Genomic DNA, 26,892 nt, shown 5'->3' with positions numbered 1-26,892 from the left:
CAGTGAGTCCTACCCACTGTTCCAATCTGCTGAGTAGTATGTCGTGATCAACCGTGTCGAATGCGGCGCTGAGATCCAATAGTAACAGAACAGATTATTTGCCTGCATCGGTATTCCGACGAATATCATTTAGGACTTTGATAAGCACGGTCTCAGTGCTGTGTTGTGGCCGAAATCCAGACTGAAATGAGTTAAAAAGATTGTTTTGCATCATAAAAGTCTGGATCTGTTCGAACACAACCCTTTCGATAATTTTCCCCAGGAATGTCAGATTTAATATTGGCCTGTAATTACTAATGGTTGAGGCATCTAGATTAGGGTTTTTTTAGGAGAGATTTTATTATTGCAGTTTTTAAAGTCTGTGGAAACTCTCCTGTTTGGAGAGAAGTATTTATAATCGGAAGTATGTCTGGGGCTATGCAATGAAAAACAGTTTTGAAAAAGTTTGAAGGAATGTCAAGGCAGCATGTTACATTGAACACACCCAAAAAATAAAAATGGGTGGGGTGGTTTGTGTGGTACTTCGCGGTTTTTTCACTTATCGGGGCGATTTCTGGTCCCCATTAACCACGAAAAACGAGGGATTACAATATTTTGTTTTTTCCATCCAAAAACAGCCGTTTCTACTAGGCTACTACAAAGACAGCGTTCTATTTCACCTACAATGTATGTTGGAAATCCTCGCAGCTAGACGGCTCAATGACACACAAAGACATTTGAAAAATAAAAGGTCCAATAAGCATCGGTTTACCACACACTTTCCACAACACTCAAATAAATTGCACACGAAACAACAGCACTCTGCACGGCAGCTCAACAGCAACGACAAACAATAATATGGCTACAATGCAAGCATTTTGAAGTTCACAACAGTCTAAATCTGCAGCTAACTTTTCTTCGCTGGGCATTGTTATAAGCTATCATAATCATCTTCATTTTTGACCTCGAATCGAATTTTAGAAAATCTCGCTGTTTTTGTAAAGAAAAAAAATCGCTAATTCTTTTTTGCGCCATTTTAATGACTCCTCTGTCAGCAGGTAACTTTTCCATTCCAATAGTAGCTTATTTAATGTGACCTGGTTCACTGACCAATTATAATCAGCATTTTGGACCCAAAAAGACAAAAAAATCTTTTTTTTTTTTTTTCAGAACATTCAACATTAAAAAAATAAGACTCAATAATTTTGTATTTGATAATTCAACAGAAACAGCAGGTATGGCCATAGGCGTTTACATACTATAAAGCTTTTCTCATAATGTAAGATTTTACAAGATATTACAAGTTTTTGTCTTTTGGGGTCCAAAATATTAACTATAATTGGTCAGTGAAGAAAACAACAGTTTGGAGATGAAGGTTATGGTGTCAGAAAAAAAGGGATCCTCGCAGGCTATTGTGAACAAGCTTTTCTTTTATAAATTAATGCAAAATCATAGGCATGCAAAATCGGACAAAATAGGCCCAGACTTTGAAGGGTTAAAGAAAATAGATGAGTCATTGACACAATTCATATCAGCGCTTTGCCCAGAAGATAAAAATCAGCAGCATTTTGAATGAACATGACTTTTGTGTTATTTGTGAAGTGAGAATTTTTTTTTTTTTTTTTTTTTTAACTCACAAGTTTTATGTACTTAAAACAGTACAGTTGTAGACTACTGTTAAGTCAGGAAGCTGTTATGAAATACTATTTTTGAAGGATATAGTCATCCAGTTTGTCGTCATTGTTACTTATAACATGCCTAAAACAACTTCAAGCTAAATTGTGAAGGTAATTGAATAAAGTGACATTTATCCGATTAATTAATTGTTTAATTAATCGTTCGACTATTTGACATAACACTAGCAACTTTTCAGGATGCTCAAATTGTCCCCACCAACTTTTAAGCAACCTTATCTTTTCTTCCCATACGTTGTAAGGATAAAATTAACCCTACCATTATTAAGTAAATTATTTTCATCATGTTCAGACTTACAATTACCCCTTTTGAAATGAATTGAAATTTTATTGTCATCATCATCGGTATCATTGACAATCATTGACAATTACAAAATGTGATATGATTTGCCCGAAGGAACCGGTGAAGAAGACAAAGGCGGACGGGAGGAAATATGCTTATCAGTTTCCCGTCCCCCATACAACTAAAGACGCACATTCAGACATGGTACATACATCAGATGGCCACAAAACTGTACAATAACACAATCAACAATCTGGGTTTAGTAACTCAGCGTCCAGTCAAGCAGCTCAATTAATTTCAGGGCGTGATTTTATTTCATCCAAGTCTCTAGGTTTCAAATTCTTTGGAGCCATACTGGGAGTCGAGCATGCTGGCCCTGAGTGCTTCTCGGATGAGCTCAGAGAGTGCGTCTGTACACGGTGAAGGCTGGAGCAACAATTTTCACTTGCTGAATGTGCCGGTCCATTTTTCTCCCTCAAATGCACGTTTGATTGGCTGATGACGTTCATTTATTTGAAATGTATTTATTTATTTATTTATTTTCTATCATATGTATTTTAAAATTAGGGATGGCCCGATAGCATATTTTTGCACACGAGTCCGAGTCACCTGATTTTGAGAATCTGCCGATACCGAGTCCCGATCCGATACAGGGAAAAAAAGTGTTGTTGTTTTTTTGTTTTGTTTTGTTTGAACAAAAGTTCCAAGCATGTAACAGTACTGTTCCGTTTACAGTACTTTGTCTTACGCTTTTTAAATTTTTTGAATTAAAAACCCAATTCTCTTCACCCGATCCGATCCTCTGAAAAATGGCCCGATCGGCCTGATTTCCGATCAGATCGGACATCCCTATTAAAAAAAATGTCTTTGCAGCCTATGCAGACATGTTTTCCAGATAATCATACATTAATCATAGTTGAGGTAAAAAGTTTTTTTGTACAGTTTAGCTGTGCTTGTGGACAAAAGCAGTAGTGTTTTGCCAGAAGGAAGGCTCCATTTTTACTCTATTAGGAAGTTTTTTCAGTTATGTTTGATATATTTATTCAGAAAGACATTGTTGAGTGCTTTTAAAACATTTATTTTTTTATTTTTTTAATTCCTGGATAGTTAAGAGATTATTAACCAGTTTGTATTTATTGTGTATGTAAATATAATTTAAGTTATGTTCAAATATTGCCATTTAAATGTGCTAATAAAATCCACACATTTACTCTGGAAGTTATTCAGATGTTTCTTTAGGAGTTGCAAGTCAGTACTTCTCAAATAGAGGAAGGGTGCGCCCCCTCCAGGGGGGCGCAGAGCAATGCCCGGGGTGACACATGTGACCTCAGGGAACATACTTTTTTGCCTTACAAAAATAAAGTGCAATAGCACATCCACTCACTGGGTGGCAGAGGCGTTTTCATTTTCAGAGTGTGTGAAGTATTTTTTAAACAAACAAGAGCACACAGCAAAGAGCACTGGAGATATGAAGAGCTAAGACGAGGAAATGTGTGGCGTATGTGGCTTTGACTTTTAATACAGTGGGAGATTGAGAAAGACCATTTTTTTACTGTGCCTAAAATATCTGCAGTGGAGAGCAGGAAGCCAAATCAATTAAGACCTCATCTAAAGAAACTAGACTGCATTGATAAGATTGATAAGCGCTTGATTTTTTTTTTTTTTTTTTTTTTTTTTTGAAAACGTGCCGAATATTGCCATCAATCGTTCCGATTTGTCAGTATAACATCAGCTAACCAGCGAAAGGTGGCATAACAAGTTGCTCAGTGCAAAATAACCCCACACCATTGCAAAGGAGCTAATACTGCCAGCAACAAAAATAAAAACTTTCCCTCCGTCCAATGACACTGCCATTTTTGTTCTATTAATTTTTGTTTTTTTCAGTGAAATTTTTTGGCAGATTGTCCTCATGAGTTAATGTTGCTAATCAGTTTGAATTTATTATTATTTATTGATTTTATTCAAATACATTTTGCAGTATCAAATGGTCAAAACATTGAGTGTATTTTTACAGTTTGAGTGTGACCTTTTTTTTTTTTTTTTTTTTAAATTCAGGCAAATTGATGCGGTTTAAGTCTTTTCTATTACAAACAAAACATTATATAACAAAATTATATAACAAAAATGATAGAGTTATACTTTATTGAATGCATAGACTCAATAATGTATTGACGGGACACGGGGTGCAGGGCCGATTCATAGTGGGCCTATCTCCGTCAACGCTGACCGAGTGGAAACAGAGACGAAGAGCTTTTTCTGTTGAAAATTATTGTGAATAAATGCTTAAATCCCTGAATTCTTTATCGATATGGATGTAAAAGAGGCTCGATTCTTGGTTAAAAGCAAAAGAACCGTGCCGGTAGCATTTATTTTATGTAAATATTGTGAATTCTAATGCCAATGCTGTAGCGGCTAATTTCTCCCGATGATTTTTTTTTTCACAATGTTTCAAAATGCATGCATGGTACGAAAAATATAATTACCTTAATTCCTTGAACAAATCACGCCTGAGACATTCTTTCCTGGTTGTATGCAGTACAGCTTTCATACTTTTTCCAACCTAAATCCGGCATTAGATCGCTGCATGTGACCGACTGCTAATAAATGAAGCGGAGTGTTGGACACCACCTTCGGGAAGGCATGACGCAGTGAATGTGTCATGTCAATGCATTATGAAGTCTATGATTGAAAGTTGATCTATATTTTTTTATAAATATTAAAAAGGACAATGTTATTTAGAGTTGTACTTATAATAATAATAAACATTTATAGACAAATGATACTATTTACAGGGGCGGCAGAGAGTTGGGGGGGGGCAAAATGATTACATCTTCCTGGGGGGGCGTAACAGAAAATAATTGAGAACCACTGGTATCAATCAATACAGATTTATTTTGCATTGATCATTTCACCTATCAATTAATTAGGTTCATATTTGTGAGAAATGTAATTCCGACCCACTGTTCAGTAATGTGTTTGGTCTTATAAATGTCCCATCCCCAGTAAAAAGTGTACGTGCAGGTTATGCTGTTATATGGTCCCTACCAATGTTGACAACAATCCTACGCCCTTGCCAGAAACATTGGTTTTCATTGGTGTCTTTTAAACAGAGGTGGGTAGTTGTGACGCGATACTCCATTACATTTACTTGAGCAACTTTTTGAGAAAAATGTACTTCTAAGAGTAGTTTTACTAGGCCATACTTTTTATTTTTACTTGAGTAGATTTGTGAAGAAATACCACGACTCTTACTCCGCTACTTTGGGCTACATAAGAGTTGTTACATCTTCCTCTTTATTCTTCATTCTTAGATTTTTTTTTTTGCTAGCGATGCTATTGCCAAGAGTAGCGTTACTAAATTCACCGATGAAACGTCGCAAAAATAATCACATAACTCCATTACACCAATTAGACGCAAGCCTGCCGTTCTATGATCTCGCACCGTAACAAATGAAGTATTTGACATATAGAGCAGTGCTCAACATAAATTGAAATCGCGGATTTAAAACTCTCTCCCAGTTTTTATTTGGCACTGATTGACCACAGAAAAACGGAGATATGATCCTTTTAATTTCATAACAGTAACTAAGAAGCTACTACAGGGCACTCATGCTCTTTGAACGAATAATGCTTCATTACTGTTTTTTTTTTTCACTCTTTAATGTTTTTTTTTCTTTGGCTTAATGTAGTTATGTAATGGGTTATTGTACAGTAACATTATAATTACAGTCCATATAAATTATTTTGTGCTCAGAGAAAAAAAACATTGTTTAAAAAAAAAATCTAACAAAAATAAGGAGTTACTCAAAATGTTACCCATTACTTGAGTATTCTTTTTACTGGATACTTTTTTACTTGTACTTGAGTATATTTTTGGATGACTACTTTTACTCTTACTTGAGTAATATTATTTTGAAATAAAACTACTCTTACTTGAGTAAATTTTTTGGCTACTCTACCCACCTCTGCTTTTAAAGGTATGCCCATATTGAGGAATGTGCCACTTTTTTGGGGGGGAGGGGTCAGGTGGCTCATGAAAAAAAAGAACTTCTCATTGTGAAAGTTTGACTTACTCTCTCACAAAAATCATAGATTGGCCACATGCTTATGTCGCAAGGAGCTGTTTAACCATGGGTGTAAGTTTGCATAGGGACAGTAAGGACATAACTTTTCAGGAAGCTCAAGTTGTCCCCACCAAATTTTAAGCAACCATTATTAAGTGAATTATTTTCATAATGTTCAGACTTATATTTACCCCTTTTTCAGTTGCTGAATGTGCTAGTCCATTTTTCCCCCTCAAACTCACGTTTGATTGGCTGATGACTTGACTCCCCCACCCCACACACACACGCACTGACCCGACAATAATACAACATGTCGCCAACATGCCGCGTCATCCGCCCTCTTCAAAGAGGAGGAATATTAGAAGTTTTTTTTTCAGTCAACAGCAGCCGCTGTAAGTAATGTAAAAAGACGTCAATGTTATGGAGGTGGGGAACACACCACTAATTTTGCTACTGAAATTTTGCTAGAACTTGCATCAGAGTTTGCATAACATTAAACTGTGTGAATTTGCTAACCTCCAAAACTCGAGTAGGAAGCTGCTTAGAGAGAAGTGTCCTCCACTTTTGTATGTATTTTCTGCTGTTAACGTTAATTAAACTGTGAGAAATGTAGTGAACCGAGGTTTACCCCCTGCCACTTAATTTTCAATTTTGTTTTGTTTATGGTCTTAAAGAAACACTTGGTAACTTTTTAAGTTTTGGTCGATATTAGCAACGCTGGTGGACAAAAGCGGTAGTTTTTTGAAGACTGCATTTCCCATGAGGACCAGCGCATGAGCGCATAGTGTCTTCCTATGAGGGGCGTAACAGAAAATAATTGAGAAGCACTGGTATAACTCAATACAGATTTATTTTGCAATGATCAGTTAGCCTATTAATTAACTCATTTGCTCCCAAAATTCTAAATAAATTCTATATATTCTATTCTATAAATTCTATTTTTAATTGTTTCAGTGTCCCAAAGACGTATTTATACATCTTTTACGATTTTTTTTATTTATTTTTTTTTTTTCAAAAAGACATCTCTGGGTTCTGAGCTCCAAAGTACAAAGCTGAAAATCCATTTTAAAGCAATAAAACTGGCAACTGGAAGGCAGTAGCACATTTGGTAAGACCCGCAACCCGATTCAACAGCAACGAACGGCCAAGCCACACGGCCGGGCGCCGGCGGAAGACGACTGAATTGATGCCTGGCGGCGGACGACTGAGCAGAATAACCGGTAGGACGCCCTGGATGCCAGGCACTGGATGACCGAGCAGAACGACCGGGACCAGTAGTGCAGCGGACGATGCCTTTGAGTCCGTGCTGCTCACGAGCAGAGCCCAAAGAGACTCAAAAAAATTCATCTTTATGAGACAGGCAGCGATGACGGAAAAGTTTAACTGGCTCTCACAGCCAGAACAGCGTCATTTTTCAGTTAGTTATGTGTAAATGAATTGTTACTTTGCTATCAAAAGCTCTATTTGTCTTGTTGTTTATCTTAGTTTGTAAAAGGAAAACATTATTCAGATGTTTGGGATGTAACTTAAGCAACTTATGTTTGAAATGTATGCTTTCATAAAAAGCTCAATTCCTCCGTTCTTTCATCAGAAATCGGAAAATTGCTCAAACTAAGCTCTTTTCTAATGCTGATTTCTAAAGAATTGAAAAAGATATGAACTACCTTTTTTTCTGCTGAAAGAAGAAAGTCTAATCTTTCTTTTGGTGGGTTCCACGTTTATATAGCAATAGAACAGAATTTTCTGTGGGCCTTGCAAAATCAGTCAAAATCCAGAAAAACGGCCGGGAGCGAAGGGCCTTGCTCTGGTGAAAATGGCTGTGAGTGAATGAGTTAATTAGATTCATAATTGTGAGAAATGTAGCCCTGACCCTCGTTTACCCAATCTGTTTGGTCTTATTAATGTCCCGTCCCCAGCAAAAAGTGTACATGCAGGTTATGCTGTTATATCGTCCCTACCAATGTTGAGCCCAAACCTACACCCTTTTGTTTAACATTTTGTTGCATGCTTTCAGCACTGCACGGCGGATAGCTCCTTGCCCACGTGACAATCCAGTTTATACTCTTTTACAGTCGTGGTAATACGAGTCCAATCTGGACTCAGGAGCAGCAGTACAAGTGTACAATCTAGTCTAAAATGTGTAGCCGAAAGACTTATATATCTGCCTTATCTATTTCCCTGCACATAGACAGTACTGCACTAATAAGTGTAAAAAAAAAGCACAAGTGGAGTGATGGGTGCGTGCGTGCATGGGCCACAGGTGTAGCACCTACCGGTCGCCACAGTTCCTGTGTCTTCCTGGTGATGGACGTAGAGATGACAATAAAGTGGGACGTAGCCAGCATGAAGCCGAAGAGCACGGCCAAGAGAGTCCGTACCGGCAGCAGCATGTAAGCCACCAGGGTGACCAGCATGAGCTGCCACACGCCTTGCTCGGGTGCGGGGGCGCCCACCGGCTCCGACGTGCTCAGGGCCAGCGGGAAGGGGCAGCAGAGCAGCGCGAAGGTGAAGCTGAAGAGCAAAGCGAGCTTGGCCGTTTGCTGCAGCTGCGTCACTTGCAGGTATTTGACATTAGTGACGATGAAAAGCGAGAGGAAAACCACGCAGTGCACGGGGTTGGAGCCCTTGGACAGGGTGAGACGCGGGTTGGAGAGCAGCTCCACGAGGGACAGCGACGACGCGGCGACGATGAGCACCGCGAGCGCCTTAAGGGTGGCCGTCTGCTCCAGCTTCAGGTTGTAGTTCTGGAAAAGAGCTTCCAGCTCCTGGCTGTTGAACTCGTCCTCGCACACGATGGCGTCCAGGGGTGCACCCGCCGGGCAGTGACCCTTCCTCCGCCGGGTCTTGACTCTTTGGAATGGTATCTCCTCCATAATGGGGCCATTCACGAAGCGGGTATGGCGCACGACGCTTCAACTTTCTGCTTGCACTTGCTCGCCCCCCTACTTCACGTGTCCGTCGAAAGTGTGAGGGGGGGGAGGGGTGGTACCCTATCCACAGGTTGACGATAGTTGGTGTGTCGTCACAAAAGTCAACACCTCTCTCTCTCTCTTTCTCCCCCTCTCTCTATTTCTCGCTCTCTCGTTCTCTCTCAGACAGGCTCAATGCTTCTCTATTCTTTTTGGATTTAATAACGCTGTCAGGAATTATTACAAATGTTACAAATAATAACAAATTAAACAAATGCCTTATATTCAGCAGTGCTCAAAAGACGTCAATTTCCAATACAACAAGGCAGTGTCTAGTGTTTGGGTGAAGACAGAAGCAACGCAGCGCCGGTGATTTCCCCTCAGCGTCTGCAGTCACATCACAGATGTAGTTCCCAGCTAAAAATAGCTGCGGTTGCACCAAGCATGGCAAGAATTTGGTCTTTTCTGCGTTTCTCATCCTCACACGTTATTTCAGCCTTCTGGTGTCGCATAGATTATATAAAAACAGCCGGATGTATTCCAGTTTAAAAATAGCTTCCTCACAAATTGGGAAGAGGTCTGAAGGCATGCGTCTCCTTATACAATGAACAGTATGGTTTAGAGCATCTGTGTCCAAGCAATGGCTCGCGGGCCAAATGCAGCAATAACGTACCACACGAATGCTATTTTTAGACAGTGACGTCGCATCTTAAAGCGGAAGTAAAGCGGAAGTGGGACATTTATACCTGTCAACCCGAGGACGTTGGCAATCTTATAAATAGTGACGTATGCCCTTACAAATTGGTGACTAATCTTACAACGTTTTATATAGCATGCGATGTGAAACCAAAATAAAACTCAATGTTTTTAAATAATATGAATTTATAGGTAATATTATCACATATAACCTGGTACAATCAAAGAACAATATCTTCAGCTACATCATGATTACTAAAATTTAACAGTGACTTTTGTTATAATTTTATGAAGGACTTTTTGCAATTTCTATCGTGTCTTTTGACGACTGCACTTCAGCTCGCAATACAGTTTGACTTTAAAGTAGTTCGTTAGTGTGTCCAATTTTAAATTAAAAATGTCAATTGATAAAATTAACTTACCGATGCAATCTTTGAGTCAGGGAACATTTCTTATGCTAATTCTGAGAAATGATCAGCAATAGTTGCAGGCAAATTGTGTTCGGCAACAAGTTGGCAGATTAAAATCTCCGCTTTCATCACGTTTCATTCTACTGCAGACTGTTAATCTTACTTTAAAAAGTAATTATTTACAGTAAGTAATTGAGTTAGTAACTCAGTTACCTGAATGCAAGAGTAATCAGTTACTTGGCAAAGTAACTGGTGTTACCTTTCATGTTTTTTTTTTCATTTTTTCAAAAAATAAAAAAACATAGTAACCTTTGCTATGTTTGGAAGCACTTTAATATTGTGAATCAACCGTTAAAGTTGTTAAAATTGCTCCGGTTTTTGTATTAGTTCCCTTCTGTCTACTTTTGACATGTGAAAGTTTTAAAACTGTTTCATCATTTAAAGATAGATTTAAGTCAAGATTTTGCCAATTCAGGAGTATTTTGGATAAAAAGTTACTTAAGTTCGCTAGGAAGGTTTACTACAATAGAGCCTTTCTGAGAAGTCTACCACTTGAAGACGGCCTTTGTTTACTAACGCCGCCGAGTCTGTTGTTTCGCATCTAGTTCTATATGCATATGATATCTAGCGTAGCATCAAGTGGGTGGAAATTGTCGGCTGTCGACTACAGTCAGGAAATATTGGAGCCACCTAACCTAGCATCACGTTTTCAACAGCGTCACAACACTCTTCCTTCCTTCCCACTCCCGCTCTTATTTCTCCATGTCTCTGACTTTTCTCGCGCCATTCAACCAACGTAGTAACGCATCGTAACGCACATTGTCTCGTTGCCGAAACGGTGACAAAATCCAAACTGAGAAAAAAAACGTAATGCACGAAAAACGTACAGATTTTGAACGTACGGTTACACATTTAAAGATCAGTGCTCACCTCTACAAATTGCGCCGAAACTGTACAACTTGACAGGTATGAGACCGTGACATCGCATCTTAAAGTGGAAGTAAAGCGGAAGTGGGACATTATAGACCCGCCCTCACATAGAAACCATCATATTACTGATACAAAAACGAACATGCCGATTAAGCACTGCTTATAAGAAACTTGTAGAAACGACTCTAGACATATGAAGGATGTTTTCTTCATACGTTTCCCGAAACCAAAAGAAATTATGTGAAGAATGGATCAACTTACGCAGACGTTTAACGCCAGCAAGGTGAAGCCATTCACATTTCATATGCAGTAAACATTTTGTTGGGTTGGCATGGTCCTTCAGAGGACAAAGAGGTAAGCCATTTTGCTATTTTTAGCTACTTTTTAGCGTGGTGTTTTGCCGTGCTGCTTCTGTCTGACAATGAATGATCTGAAAAGAATTTAAAATGGTATCTGACTGCCACCATTACCTTTTTTGTTGTTAAAAAAAAAAAAAAAAAAAAAAACTTATGCAATGGGGAAGTGTAAATAAATTGGAGAATTAAGATTTGTTATTAATGAAAAAATTAAAAGTGTTCGATGGCTGTCAACGAGTAGCATTTGCGATCGCTACACAAAAATAGCAATGTAAATTGCCCAAAAACACGGTCAGAGATGTAAGACAACCAGAGGATATATTATATAAGATAGACAGGGCATATGGTGGTAAATGATAGATTGTTGAAACAGGAGAATGTCATTGTCAGTGGCGTAAGAAAAAGGTGTCGATAATAAAAGCTAAGGCTAGGCTAAGCTTAGGTCAGCTGGGCTATTTTTCAGCCCTCGACACTCAAGCCAACATTTGTATGTTCTTCCACATCTTTACCAGTGAATTTGGAACCAGGGACATCATTTTCGGACAGAATTGGTAGGTTTAGCTCTGTAAACATCTCCTTCGTACACTATTTCCATTCATTTAATATTGGGGACAAGCTCCCGTTTGTCCCCCCCTTAGCAACATTAGCAAACGTCATGAATATTAATAAGCGGAAGTGAGGTGCAGCTCGCGGTACGCCATTATGAAAATGAGTGGCATCAATAGGCCTATTGTAGGGGGGCTAAAGCACCCCCTAAAAATATTCTGAAGCCTCTCAAAATAACTTGTTTTATTTTAAACAAAAAAACTACCAAAAAATGCTGAGATATTCATTATGAAATTGCCAGAATATTAGTTTAAATCAATAATCATATCACCTGTCATTTTTAACTTAAATATGATCATAAATCTATACATAGACTTTATAATGATATTGACGGGTCAGATCCGACCTTCAGTGCGCCACGCCTCAAGTAGGGGCCATCCCATAATCCGCTTCAGTTAGTCGCAGTCGGTCGCAGCGACACATGCAGCAATACAACGCCGGATTTATGTTGAAAAAGTACAAAAGCTGTACCACATACAAACAGGAAGGATTGTCTCAGGAGTGATTTGTTCGAGGATTCAAGATAATTGGTTATACTTTTTGTACCATGCATGCATTTTGAAACATTGTGAAAAAAATCAATGGGAGAAATTAGCCGCTACAGCATTGGCATTGTACTTCACAATATTTACAAAAAATAAATGCTACCTGTACGCTTCTTTTGCTTTTAACCAAGAATTGAGACTCTTTTACGTCCATATCTATAAAGAATTCAGGGAGTTAAGCATTTATTCACAAGAATTTTCAACGGAAAAAGTTGTTTGTTTACAAATGGCGGCCGCAAATTTCCTTACTGACTAACCTAATAGTTCGCAATACTTACGTACAATAAATGCTGCCAGCGTGGTTTTTTTGCTTTTAACTAAGAATCGGTTTTATGACTGTTTTACGTCCATATCTATGAAGAATTTAGGGATTTAAGCATATATTCACAAGATTTTTCACCGGAAAAGCTCTGTTTACATATGGTGGCTGCCACATTGACTGACAGACTAGCATCGTACTTCAACATATTTAAATAAAATAAATGCTAACTGCAGGGGGGGTTTTTTTGCTTTTAACTAAGAATCGAGACTGTTTTACGTCCATATCTATAAAGAATTCAGGGATTTAAGCATTTATTCACAATAATTTTTAGCAGAAAAACTGTGTTTACATATGGCGGCCGTCATATTGACTGGCCTACGAGCATCGTGCTTCGACATATTTATGTTAAATAAATGCAAACTCCACGTTTTTTTTTTTTTTTTTTTTTTTTGCTTTTAACTAAGAATTGAGAAAGTTTTACGTCCATATCTATAAAGAATTCAGGGATTTAGGCTTTTATTCACAAGAATTTTTAACAGAAAAACTCTGTTTACCAATGGCGGCCGCCACATTGACAACACACAGACTACTAATCACACAGACTAGCATCGTGTTTCGACACATTTACGTTAAATAAATGCTAACTGCACGTTTTGTTTTGTTTTTTTTATTTTAACCAAGAATCAAGACTGTTTTACGTCCATATATCTATAAAAAAATCAATTGATTCTCGAGAATTTTAAACGAAAAAAAGCTATTTGTCTGTGATTCCACCGGTCAGCTTTGACGGCCACGCCAACAATGCTAGCCCCCTATTAATCAGCCCCGTGCCCTGTCAATATCATGATGAAGTCTATAATCTGTCAGTTTCCCCTCACTTTATAGAGTAAGGTAGACAGCCCCTTCAGTGCGTTATCCAGTCCATTCAACTTGTTCAGTGGTTCTTAAACTTGTTTAAAGATACCAAACCCAAAAGGTTCACATGTGGATTCACCGAACCCTTCGGAATTAAATAATAAAGCAATTTTTTCTAATTCAAAACCAATAAATCTAAGATAGCAAGATAATAATTTAGAATTTGTTGGATTTTTCTTTTAATCCAGACAGTATAGGTTATAGGTTGTTTTAATTACCTGACATGTTTCGGCGAACACTTCCTCCTTCATCCAGTAGGCCTACCGGTCCCCGGCCCAGTGGGTGGGGACCACTTGGCTATGGCACATGCAAGAAGCTTGAGTTGAGCCTAAAATCCGTTGCACTTCTCAGCTTCAACACAAGATGGAGCTCGTTACCTAAACTGCCTGTCTATTAGCCTAGAGGTCTAAACTTTACCAAAAGTTTAAATGAAGGTAGGAAACTTCAAAATTTCAGTTTATAAATGAGACCAGTAATAGCAGTGTAGTCCTTATAAGTCTTATAAGATGGAAGATGTCTGCTATCTCTTGGTGCAAGGTAGTAACTACAGTACAGAAGTCATCGTATTTGCACCTCTCTGGCTTGTTAAAAGTCAAAAATGTTGCTTATCGCAGTTTTGGGACTTTTCCGCGTGAAGGGTTAATGGGTTTGGACAAAAATACATGCTTGATTTGTTTGACTTTACCAAGCATCTTAACCCCTAAGGTAATCTGGAACCAGTCTGCTGTGCGTTCCAAGAACAAGAACCAAGCAAGCTGAGGCAGCAATCAATTACTTTGCTCCTCACCTCTGGAACAAGTGTGCTCGAATCGTTAGTTCCTTTAAATCAGGGTTTAAAATGCTATTGTACTCATAAGTGCCTCTATAGGCAAATTTCAAGTTATATGGCTTTTGCTTTTCATTCATTTTTTTTTATATTTCCTGTTTCAATTATTTATCTTTTTAACTGTCTTGATGATTTAATGTGACTTTTAAGTATCATGTTATTTACGGTTGGGGATTTTCATGTGATGTAAAGCACTTTGAACGACCTTGTGTTTAATGGTGCTATACAAATAAATTTGCCTTGCCTTGAATTACATAAGTAAATTTGTCGTACTAGTTAGCATTGACAGCTAACATTAACACAGATCTGCAACCTTGTTACTGTGATTATGCCAAATATTTATTCCTTTTCTGTCACGCTTATCCTCACAAGGTTCGCGGGGGTGCCCGAGCCTATCAAAGCTAAGTGTCTGCTGGAGGCACTGGTTGCCAGCCAATCACTGGGTACTTGTTGAAAAACTCAATCACTGGGTATTTATGGAAAAACCATTCACACTCACTATCATACCTATGGAGAACTTTAGAGTCAGCCCACTGTGCATGTTTTTGGGATGTGGGAGGAAGTTGGAGTACCTGGAGAAAAGACACAAGCACAGGAGGAATATGCAAACTCCACATAGGAAGGCCGGATTGAACCGTATATCTCAGAACTGTAAGGCGGACATGCTAACCACCCTTCAAGTGTGCTGCCGTCCCAAATATTGTAAATACATTAAAAAAGAATAAATGAATATTAAATTTAAATTTTTTTAAATAATTTTTACATTTTACCTGTAAAATGAGCTAATCAACTCTTAGATAGAAAATCTGAAATATGAGGGATTTTTTTCAAGAACTTTGAAGTCCAAATGTTCTGGAATGACCCAGAAGATTATTTAACACATTTTATTTTATCACTTAATTAATTATATGGTTATGCCTTTACATTTTTACAGTATGTTGCTTTTATATAATTTGAAAACATTTCAAAATGACAGATTTTTGTTAGTAATAACAAAATGTTGCAGTTGTTTTGATGCTTAAAATCCAATTTTCAAAAAAGTGATTTAAGCCAATCCATGGCAGAGGAAATGATGGTGCTTTTTTTCTTACATGATGGTAAATACAAAAAAATGCATGGGAAAAGGCTAGAAGTGGGACTCGATTATAAAACTATAATCTGATTAATTTGAGGCTTTGTAATTAATCTTGATGAATCACATTTTAATCCCATATCAATATTTGCCCCAAAAAGCTTTTTTTTTTTTTTTTTTCCAGTTGAATGCATTTTAGTGGAATAATGAAGTTAATTGCATTTTGAAATTGAAAACAGTAGAAAAACAATAATGTGGGCAATTACTAATTATCTAAAATTAAAGTGGTATTTCAGGACTTTTATTTTTAGGAATAGTCCAACATTTAAGTGTTCATAAGAAATTGCTCAAAAAAATAGAAAAGTGCACATTTTTCTTCTTGAAATTATGTGGGTGAAATCATATCAAGGATATTACAGTGATCCCTTGTGTTTCGTTGTTAATGCGTGTGTTCAAGTATTTTTTCGGATTGTAAATCATTACTATATTAGTATAAAGTATGTTAAGATTATGATATTTTATATGGTGAAAAACAAAGAAAAGGCTGAAAAGCAATTTCTGTTCTTGCACCCCTCTTTAAAATAAACTGCTGTATTTTAAGGCAAAAGAACTGCTGTGTTTGATAGAACAATATGTCTATATGCTGCCATAGCAGTTTCATGGCACATAATGCCCGCAACCTATTTTTAATTTGTCCGTTTTACCCTGGACACCCTCCTGTTCAAAAACATTTTCCCCCAGAAAATTGAGATTTTAAGCTTTCCAATGATGTATCACACATGTATATAGGACAATTTTGAAATTTGGACAAATTGTGGGTCTCAGAGCGGAACTTCAAGTCACCTGAGTGTTTTCCGCCATATACGTATAATAGAAAACAATGATTTGTACATGTACAGTATCTTAACATTTTATTTTATTTTATTATTTTTTTTGTATATCAATTGAAGAAATCCTTGATGGACTGAGGGCGCGAAGTTTAAAACGTGAAGTAGTGAGGGATCACTGTAAATATACAGTATATTCATACAAACCTATTTAATCAGTTTTCTCAATTTCAGTAGCTGTTAGCTCAGCTACCGTGCATGCCAATTTAGGAGCCGTTTAAATGGTGACACCGCGACACTAAGACGCAACGATTGTTCCGTCGAATGGCTTTTCTTTTACACTGTGACGGCGAAAACGGAAGGCGAAGACACAAACTTTTGATTCTGGCCTCCAAAGCAGAATGATTCGATTGCGGGGCTTTCTCCGCAACCGTATAAATGGAACGTCAGCATTTGCACACATCACCTTGGATAAGCGCAGTTGCTGCTATAGACCCTACTCACCAACGTCACAGAATGACGTGTCGCTGTATCCGGCCGCCATATTGTTCGTCTGTGTTTATCCGTATTCTCAATGGTTTCAATTTGTCCTGCAATTTATAGTGCAATTCATGGAAGCCCCGGTGCTTTCAGACGCTGTAAACTCATTGGATGCGTTGCATAAAAGGCGTTATGTGGAAAAGCTTCAGTCTATCCATTCGCCAGATCCATATTTGATGCCTAAATGGATATTTTTCGACCCGCTGTCTTCGCCCTCTCTGCCTGACATCTGCTACCCTGATATCTACAACTATGTTGTCCACACAAAATCAGCCCATTCTCACGAATGTTTGAAAAACTTTAAAGAGCACTCTTAGCAACATTACCCCGTGTGACCCTTTAGTTCAAATTCTCTAAAATGGCGACAATCAATTAAAAAAAAAAGTTGACTGCGATGGCCGACGCTTCAAGGATAAGTGGATATTGGACTATTTCTTCAATAAAACACGCAAAATAGGAGGAATTTACGTAGCGGTAATGCTAAAACCCGACGAGTAGACGGGCAACATGGCGCGGAGGCGTGGTTGTGACGTCATGTGAGTAGGGTCTGTTAAACATTCAAAACAGCAAACATGGCGGAACGTCGGCTTCAATTTACTGTTTATATAAAAAAGCACAAACAACAACAAGAAATACGTTAAAGGCCTACTATGAATATGTTGGAGCTATCGTTAGCTAGTTGTATTTCCGGTTGACACCATGTGGGGGGCCTGATAACCAAGGAAGGGGGGGGGTCTGAGAGATAAGTGATTGGGAGGGGTGAGGTGTACCTAAATCAGCCATGTGACCTAGAATCCAGTATTTATGTGAATCCCTTGCGAGTGTGAGTATGTTGGCATCCTATTCTAAGCTGTCTCATCACTAATCCTGACACCGAGGTTACCTACTAGAGCAGGGGTGCCCAAGTCCGGTCCTCGAGAAACCCTATCCAGCTTGTTTTCCATGTTGCCCTCCTTCAACACACCTGAATCAAATAATCAGGATCATTCTTAGGCTCCTGCAGCGCTTGCTGATGAGCTGATCATTTGATTCAGGTGTGTTAAAGGAGGGAGACATGGAAAACAAGCCAGATAGGGGCTCTCAAGGACCGGACTTGGGCACCCCTGTACTAGAGTATGTCTAATTTCACCTAGTTATGCATGAGTCCCATCTAACACGTGATAGTCCCGCAGACGAGTAGAGATTTTTTTTATGGGAATTCTAAATCAGGCTGCTTAGGAAAGCTATGGGTGGCCAGTGGTGGCTCTGTTGTACAATTAACAACTTTACTGGGGCAGACTGAAACTCCGCTCACCATTTTGGTGGTGCTCTCCGGCGTTTCATGGTCCACATCTTCAATTCTTGGTTCTCACTCAGTATTTGTTATTGCTTTTGAAAGATGTGGTTTAAAAAAAAAAAATTAAGCATATCCATCTTGCATCTTCTGTCCACAGATGGTTTTGGCTAAGCAAAGCAAATGACCGTTTCTAAGGTGCTAGTCACATGATCTGTTCGAAAAATAATTTTGACCCATTATAAAAATCATTTTTTTGTTCATTTCATCAATTTTTTTAATGTACCGTAATTTCCCGAATATAAGGCGCACTTTTTTTCCCCAAAATCAACTTTTAAAATCATGGTGCGCATTATAAACGGGTACATGGATGGAGACAGAAATAAAAAAAAAATACATATATATATATATATATATATATACATATATAAACGATTTTTTTTTATTTACACGGCCATGTTGTGTTGAAGAAACGTATCCGGCGATCCGTTGCCGACCATTACGATACGTGACATCACCATTTTTTCCCGGTAATTCTTTACTCTGATCGGCCGAATGATTTCGTCTGTTTTAAATTCTGCTTTTTTCACTCTTCATAAAGCACAGAATTTAGTTTCTTGAACTCATTTGAGTCAACGTTTATTGCAGCTCCGCAACTCGGACCATAACAAACGTAAGCACACAGACTTCCTGTGTCCGTCAACTATATCTGTCCCTCGGGAAACTCAAACCCAAATAACAATAGTTCCTATTGTTACTGTCGTGTCAACAGCGATGAGCTCTCTCGGATTTCCGGCTTACGTTCTCACTTTCATTTTACCACATCAATCCATGGAGGAAACATTCATCATGATGAAACGAGCAAGTTATACAGCAGGCTTTAAAAGAAAAGTAACATCTGTTTTGTTTTCTCCTGGATTCTGGTAAGTCCAAGACGTTATCAGATCATATTATTACCGTACATATTGTCAGTTTACGGTAATGTTTTGAACTACCAATGTGCTATGCTTGTGCTGTGTTTCACCAGTCAGTAAAATGACATTTCTGTATCTGTACACGAGCTCTGTTTTCTTGTATTCTTCTATTTATTGGTGCTAAAATTAGGGTGCGCGTTATACACGGGTACAATATATTTCCCTAGATTTTACAAGTAAATTTGGGGTGCGCGTTATACACGGGTGCGCCTTATATTCGGGAAATTACGGTAAATATTCCAGCCACGAATATTTATAATAATACGTTGAAAGTTAACGTGTTTTTTTTTCCCATCATTTTCGAGGGGAATTCTAAATCAGGCTGCTTAGCTATGCTCGGCCAATATCGGTACGCCCGGTGGTGGCTCTGTTGTAGAATTAAAAACTTTACTTGGGCAATCTGAAACTCCGCTCACCATTTTGGTTCTCACTCAGTAGTTGTTATCGCTTTTGATAGCTGTGGTTTGAAAAAATTACGAATATCCATCTTGCATCTTCTGTCCCCAGGTGGTTTTGGCTAAATAAAGCAAATGACCGTCTCTAAGCTGCTAGTCACATGATCGGTTCGAAAAATAATTTTGACCCATTATCAAAAAAAAAAATGTTTTGCTCATTTCATTGATTTTTGTTGTTTGTCTCATTGCTTTACAACTTTTATAGACACCATTTTACTGGAAAAGTCTTATATTTTAATCCATATATAGGAAAGTCAATTACATGCAATGACTTCTTTTTTTTTTTTTTTAATAGTTGAATAGACATTAACAGTTTCATTAGAATAGTATATATATGCTGTTTTTGTGGACGTATTCAAAAGTAACGGTATAAAAACAATGGAAGAATCCTTGATAAATGTGATTTCTGAAAAACTACCGAAGGGGATTTCAAACTGTTCAGCCGAAATTTATCTCGAAGCGTTTTGGGTGGAACTGTATTTCATGAACAAGATTAAACACTCCACATTCCCAGCAAAACAAGAAGAGCCATTTCTCAGCTGTTATGATCTCTTCTCTCCTCTTTAAAATGAGGTAAGCCATGGCTTTCTTTAGCAACACTGAAAAATAGATCTCTTCACTGTGCAGTCTATTTCTACTAAGGAAAAGCCTCACAGTTAATTTCCTGAAATGCTGCTATGTCAGCACATCCAATTACGAGCAAACTGACATGGATCACCACTTTTTTGTGGTTCTGTCGCTAGACCTCTCACGCGGCAAACGCAAGTGTGAAAAGGACTTTAGGCAGCATAACCATATTTCTCGGATTTTAACGGAAGAACAACGCGATCACAGTTTATAGCTCACGAGACCGTTCTACTAATGGGCTTAATAACAAGCTCTTAATTTGCGAGTCTAAGCCAAGTGAAGTGGCATTTTAGACCAAGCTTTAATTATTTTATGGACAGGCTGCACTTCAGAAAGAGGGTGGGATGCTCTGATTATGGGCGTGTACATTGCCGACCGCTTTGCACCCTGCTTTGCAATGTCAGAGTTATTCATTTTATTTTTCCTTCATCCGCAACTTTGTTGTGTTACACCCCTTTCTCTGCTGCTCTTTTCTCTCCATCTGCTCATTTCTTCCTTTGTTTGAATCCTCTGCCAGAAAAACAAATACCATAATTTTCGGATTATAAAACGCTTCTTTTTTTCCTTCATTTCAAATCCTGTGGTTTATAGTCCAGTGCGGCTTATTTGTTGATTTATTTGGGTTAATAGGTAACACTTTATTTGACAGTGGCGTCATAAGACCGTCATAATTATCAAATGACACTATAATGGGCATTACTGAATGCTTATGACAGATTTCATTAAGTGTCATCTGGCAAATTATGTCACTAAGTCCGTTTATGTCCAGCTTGGATCTTTTACATCCATTCAAAAGTGAGATAACTGGCCAGCTAACAATAAATAGCATCTGTTATAAGCATTTATTGAAGCTCATGACAGTGTCATATTATAATTATAATGGTCTAATGACAGTCTTATGACGCCACTGTCAAATAAAGTGTTACCAAATTCCATAACTAGCCATTAATTAAACAACTGGAACAGTAACTGAAGAAATAATTGGCACAGAACATGAATTTTGATTGCTATTTACATCTTTAGCGCTGCAATGCATGCTAAAAGGCATGCTGGATGACAACAGTGTTGACAGCAGGTGGCAGCAGAGGTTGACCGTCTTTCCCAAGGGAGCTGTGATGGCCAGCTTCTTGAAGCAATGAAGCTTTGCAGCCAATTGGTTCAAAGCTTTACGGTGGTTCATTTGGTCTTATGACCGTCGTATGATGCCGCTGTCAAATAAAGTGTTACTGGTTAACATCTTTTGGTGTAAAAATCCCATAATACAGTGAGGACAGCTGCAGCTCTTTTCTTTCTTTTGGTGTAAATATCCCATAATACAGTTAGGACAGCTGCGGCTTATGGTCCAGTGTGTCTTATCTTTGAACAAATACCATTTTCGTGCCAAATTTGCACCTTATAGTGCAAAAATTAAAGTATATACTGAATGACAATAAGACACATTAAAGGAAATATTTTAACAACATGTATTTTTTTTCTCTGCAGGACTTGCGCTCCATCACATATCTTCTGCTGCCAGCAGTGGAAAACAGCATAGATTACCCAGATATGTGATATTTAAAGCCTGAGTTATGCTACTGCGTTGCGGTGAAGGCGAAGCGATTACGGCGTTAATGAGCATTCGATAGTTCTGCGGCGTTGCTCTGTAATTCACCGCCAAGCCACTAGAAGGGTGTGGCGTTGTGTTTTTAGGGTTTGGGGGGACTCTTGAAGACTTCTAGTTTTCTTCCGGTTATACAAGGGTGACCATGTTTTGATTTCCAAAAAAGAGGACGCTCGGCCCGGCCTCGAGATACTTGAATTTTACTCGAAGATCACTCAAAGATGCGTATATCTTCCACTTTTTTTTACTCAACAGGCTTTATTCTTCCAAAAAAAAAATCAAACAATAAAAAAAAAAAAAATAATAATAATTAAAAAAAGAATAATTATTTAAAAAATAATATAATGCAGACTCATGGAAATGTAGTCCAGTTAATACACACACACAGTTGGCTATGTGCCAACTCAACATTTTTTAAAATTACGATCACGACAATTGTCGTTGACAAAATGTGATTCCCACTCAATTTTTATTCTCATACAATATTCTAAATTGTACGCAAACAATAACTGAAATAAACTGACAAGCGATTCAACCAGCATGTTTCCAAACGCAGCAGTTCAAATTCAAAACTACATTGCCCATAATGCCTAGCGCAGCTGAGCTCACTGATTGCTACTCTATTAGCGAATACGGGAGCCGAGGCAAAATCAGACTTTGCTATAAAAGTTTACTACCATCGGCAGCGCAAAGATGCGACAACAAACGGGATTTTACAGATTACACCAGTACAAATCTCCGACAGAAATCAACAGTTGCCATTATATACGTATTTATCGTAAAAAAAAACTCATAAGCAACACAGCTATTTAGCTATACTAGCATTCAACCACTAACTAACGCAGAACAATTACAAGACTCATACAATATACTGCATCTCTGTGTACACATATAACCCTATGTACAACAGAAGACACGTGATCGACATTAACAGGAGAAACTTACAGAAAGGTGTATGGAGCCACGTCTTTTAGAATTTCTTATTGAACTCCTTATTGTAGTCTGAGCTCTCGCCAAACCGTCAGTAGATGGTGGTAATTCCCCATGAAACAAAGGGTGAACTGCCAACAAAAAAGAAGAAGAAGATCTACTCCTTCTCCCACCCTACTAGTAGGAGCAATGTCAACGCAGGCAAGCGCTGCCCTCTAGGAGGAATTCTCTTCAAGTTGGTCCCGTAAAAAAAATCATAAAAACCGTACATTTTTATGAATTTATAAAACCCGCCCGGACAACGAGGATACTGCGTGAAAGTAGGACTTGTCCGGGCAAAAGAGGACGTTTGGTCACCCTAGGTTATACTGCTATGCTAAAATGCTAATGGAGATGAAACGCTTGAATGTGGATCTTCAGCTCATCAACATTGAACAACAGATGTTGAACATACAAATGTTGAGGCGCAAGTGACACAGAAGACTGTTTCGGAGGCAGCCTATCGGACTGTTGATGCCGTCACATTACGAATTCCAGCCTTGGGTGGAAGCCAGCACGCTGTGGCGGCTAGCTTCAAACTGGCATCGAGCTCTGTGTCCAGCGTTTTGTCCGCGGTCTGCAAAGAATTGTGGACAACCCTCCAGGCCGAGTTTTTTTTTTTTTTTTTGTCTGTGTCCTACAATCAGCCAGTGGGAAGCCATAGATTTCTGGCGGCTATGAAACTTCCAAAACTGCGTTGTAAGCCTTGATGGTAAACACGTTTATCATAAAAGCACTGAGGCACTCTCAATCAGTGATGATGTATCAAGTGTGTGAACTGTCTAGTTTAAAATTAAAAATCAAAACAACTCTTTTGACACCAAACCTGTGCTTTATTCTTCATATACTTGAAGTGTGACACGTAAATAAGTCAGACTCACAGCAAACATATGTGCACAATAAATGATGAAGTGCACCAACCAAAAATACGACATAGTGTAAAGTGATAAAAAGTTGGCAGTTTTTGGCCGACTGGGTCATCGCTTCGTGTGGCCATTCGATTCCGAACACACACATACTTGTCTCGGTGGTTCTCGGTGGACCTCCAGCCGAGTATTTTAGGCAATCTCCTCCCACGAATTGCTTGCCATTTGGCAATCTTCATAATGTGTTGACGAGACATTGTAGAAGTTGTCGTACTTGCTCTTTGTTGATATTCTCGTCGGCTTGATCCATTTTTGCATGTTGCAAAAATGTTTGACAATGGCGGTGATTTCGCGCTGAATAGGAAACAACAGTGTGGACCAATCACAGTTCATTTCCACCACGTCACACGCGTTGACGAGACGTGAAGTCAGAAAATTATGAAGGAACAAGAGAGGCTACGGCAGAGAGTCATAAATCGGGTCTTCCTTGACGGCTCAGGTCTGCCACGGAAGCATAACTCGGCCTTAAGAGTACCAACATTGTATGAATAGTATAATAAATAATGACAGTGGCCAATATTACCAAGAACTTGAAAATGCAATTTCTGAAGAAATTACGACGGTGCTTTGCTTTGGTAGATACAGATCTAAGACCTGCCCAGTTGATTTGGGGACATTTCTTGTTGAGGTCGGGTCACTTCCTGTTGATAACAGGTCACTTCCTTTTGAATTGGCGACATTTCCGTGACACATCCTGTTGATCTGGGGACATTTGGGGGACATGTCCCGTTGATATCAGGTCACATTCCTGTTTATTTGGGGATATTTCAGCGACACGTCGTGTTGCATGGTTGTCAATCGCAGCGACTTACTTGGGCGCTAGTTGAATGTCAATGGGCTGTAATGGTAGGGGTTTTTTTCAACAATATTTTTATTGATTTTACACTTTATAACAATTTAACAATACAAAAGAAAAACCAAAGCAAAACGATCCGCAAGTCAAATATTTTCACACATTAGGATACTACAGGTGGCTGTACACCCCACTTGTTTTTTGGTTTTTTTTGTACATCTTTTATTTGAGCCTTTGGATATATGGACATGATTTAATAGCTCTCAGCCAAATAAAAAAATAACAATTCAATTAGTCTTTTCATGGCCCATTTGGTATGAGTGGGGAAAAAAAACACCCCAAAAATTTAAAAAAAAAAAATTTTTTTTAAAAAAAAAAAAAAAAAAAGGACAGGTTGATAACAACTTTGCCACAATTCCAAGTGGAAGCAGAGTTATGTTTGGCTCTATCGTAAGCAAGTTCCTCCATCTGTTCTACACGAACCACACATACATCACGAACAAAACACAACAAACAAACAAAAAACATGAACAAAAAAGATAATAATAATGAAAAAAAAAGGAAACAAGAAACACAAAATACACGATTCAAGCATTCCATAATACAACAGCTAAGCATGAATATTATGAAAAAACAAAACTCAATAAAATGAAATTAAAGGGGGCAGGGGGTGGGGAAGGGCATTTAGTTGCTTTCTGTAAATATTATTAATCCCTCCAGGTAGTCTCTGAAGGGTTGCCAGGTTTTGTGAAAGATATTTTCCATACCTGAATTTGAAAATCTTATCTTTTCTAACTTAAAGTGAGTCAGAACCTCTTAGCCAACTGTTATATGAGGGGGGAAGTGCATGTTTCCACTTAAGCAAAATAAAATGTCTCGCTAATAGGGTCATGAAAAAGATTACATGGCGTATTGTTGCGGATAGAACAGGTGACAGAGCAGACCTGTGCCGCCCATAAGGCGAGCTAGGCAACTGCCTAAGGGCCCAGCAGCATCCAAAAGGGCGTCAAGAAAAATATTCAAATAATATTTGATGATAACAGTATTTAAAAAAAACAATGAAACAAAAGAACAACAAAACCATTCATAAGAAGTCTTTAAATAATAATGAAATCATTTTTCTAGTGTGCCTTCTGCCCGTTTCACTTTTTCCTGTGAAGCGATAATTCCACCACAGACCCTAGTCTCACTCACCACCCAGCAGACCAGAAAGCTATCTGAAGGTGCTATTTTTAGCCTCCGCAATTGAGAGACCTTACGGTGACAAGTCAACTTCACGAAAAGACAGAAGAAGAAAAAGAAAGAAGAGAGCATAAACGTGAAGAAAAACAGAGGTTTGTTGTGATTATTTTTTTCAACAGCATAAGCACGTAGACTTAGCACAGCTGCAAGCTAGAGGTTATTTACATAGAGTTTATATGACTTAGTGCTAAAGCAAAATTATACTGTGTCATTAGCCAGGCTGTTGTTTCAGAAATATTTTCAGAATAGAGCCAGCTGTGGATTAGTTTCAGTTAAATTTACTCCCCCTCCAATTTTTGAGAAATTTGGACAATGTCTATGGGGGACTAAAATTGTCCTGCTTATTTTCATGTGATGTGAACTACTTTTACCTTGTTTTAAATTGTGCTTTTCAAATAAATTTGCCTTGCCTAAAAGTGCCAAGGTTAATTAAATAAATACACCATTAAATATGCAATTAATAATTTCATAGTTCTGTTGTATGGGGGACTAAAAGTGCCACGGATTTAAATGCAAACATTTGTTATTAAATGTGTCATTAATTCATTAAAATGACGATCACGTTCATGTTTAAAAAAAAATCAATTTATTTATATATTTATTTATTTTTTCTATCATATATTAGATACTGGCCGTATCCAATAGACAGGTACAGTAGGCTGCAAGAATTTAGGCACTACCATAGTTATGTCATGTTGGTTTCACAATCAGCAGCTATTTGACTAACATAATGTAACATTCCAATTTCTTCTCTTTGTAGATGCTCTTCTGAAATATTTTCCTTCTACTTCTGTACATCCTGGGCCATCTTTTACAGCGAACTTATCCACATCAGCACCAAGTCTAAGCCCACCAAGTCCTGGAAAGAAGTGCACCTTCCAAAACAGCTGTCATATGAAAGTGCAATAGATGCTTTTAGACAAGGTGAGTAAGGTTATAGCAGGCATGAAAATGGGTCAGGGGTTAAAAAGGTGAGAAGGGTGTGGAGGAAATATGTTCCAGTACACTGTATTGTACACCCAACAAAATATTGAGCTCTGTCGACCCACACTGTGTTTCAGCAGGGCCATGCAGAGACCGGTGGAGGGGTGGGTGCTCGTAGATCAAAAGGGGCACATG

The 26,892-nt window shown here is 38.3% G+C and overlaps 1 protein-coding gene across 1 annotated transcript in view; it reads right to left on the bottom strand.

The window, feature by feature from the left end:
* Window positions 1-9,274, bottom strand: part of adcy1a (adenylate cyclase 1a) — a 136,554-nt gene extending 127,280 nt beyond the window's left edge. Inside the window, exon 1 of the mRNA XM_057840746.1 lies at window positions 8,294-9,274. Coding sequence (XP_057696729.1) covers window positions 8,294-8,893 — 600 coding nt within the window. The 5' untranslated portion in view covers window positions 8,894-9,274. The remainder of the gene's footprint in view (window positions 1-8,293) is intronic.
* Between the last annotated feature and the right edge of the window lie 17,618 nt (window positions 9,275-26,892).

Source organism: Corythoichthys intestinalis, chromosome 7 (genome assembly GCF_030265065.1).
Source record: "Corythoichthys intestinalis isolate RoL2023-P3 chromosome 7, ASM3026506v1, whole genome shotgun sequence".
Classification (NCBI taxonomy): domain Eukaryota; kingdom Metazoa; phylum Chordata; class Actinopteri; order Syngnathiformes; family Syngnathidae; genus Corythoichthys; species Corythoichthys intestinalis.
This window is presented reverse-complemented; position numbering and strand designations above follow the sequence as displayed.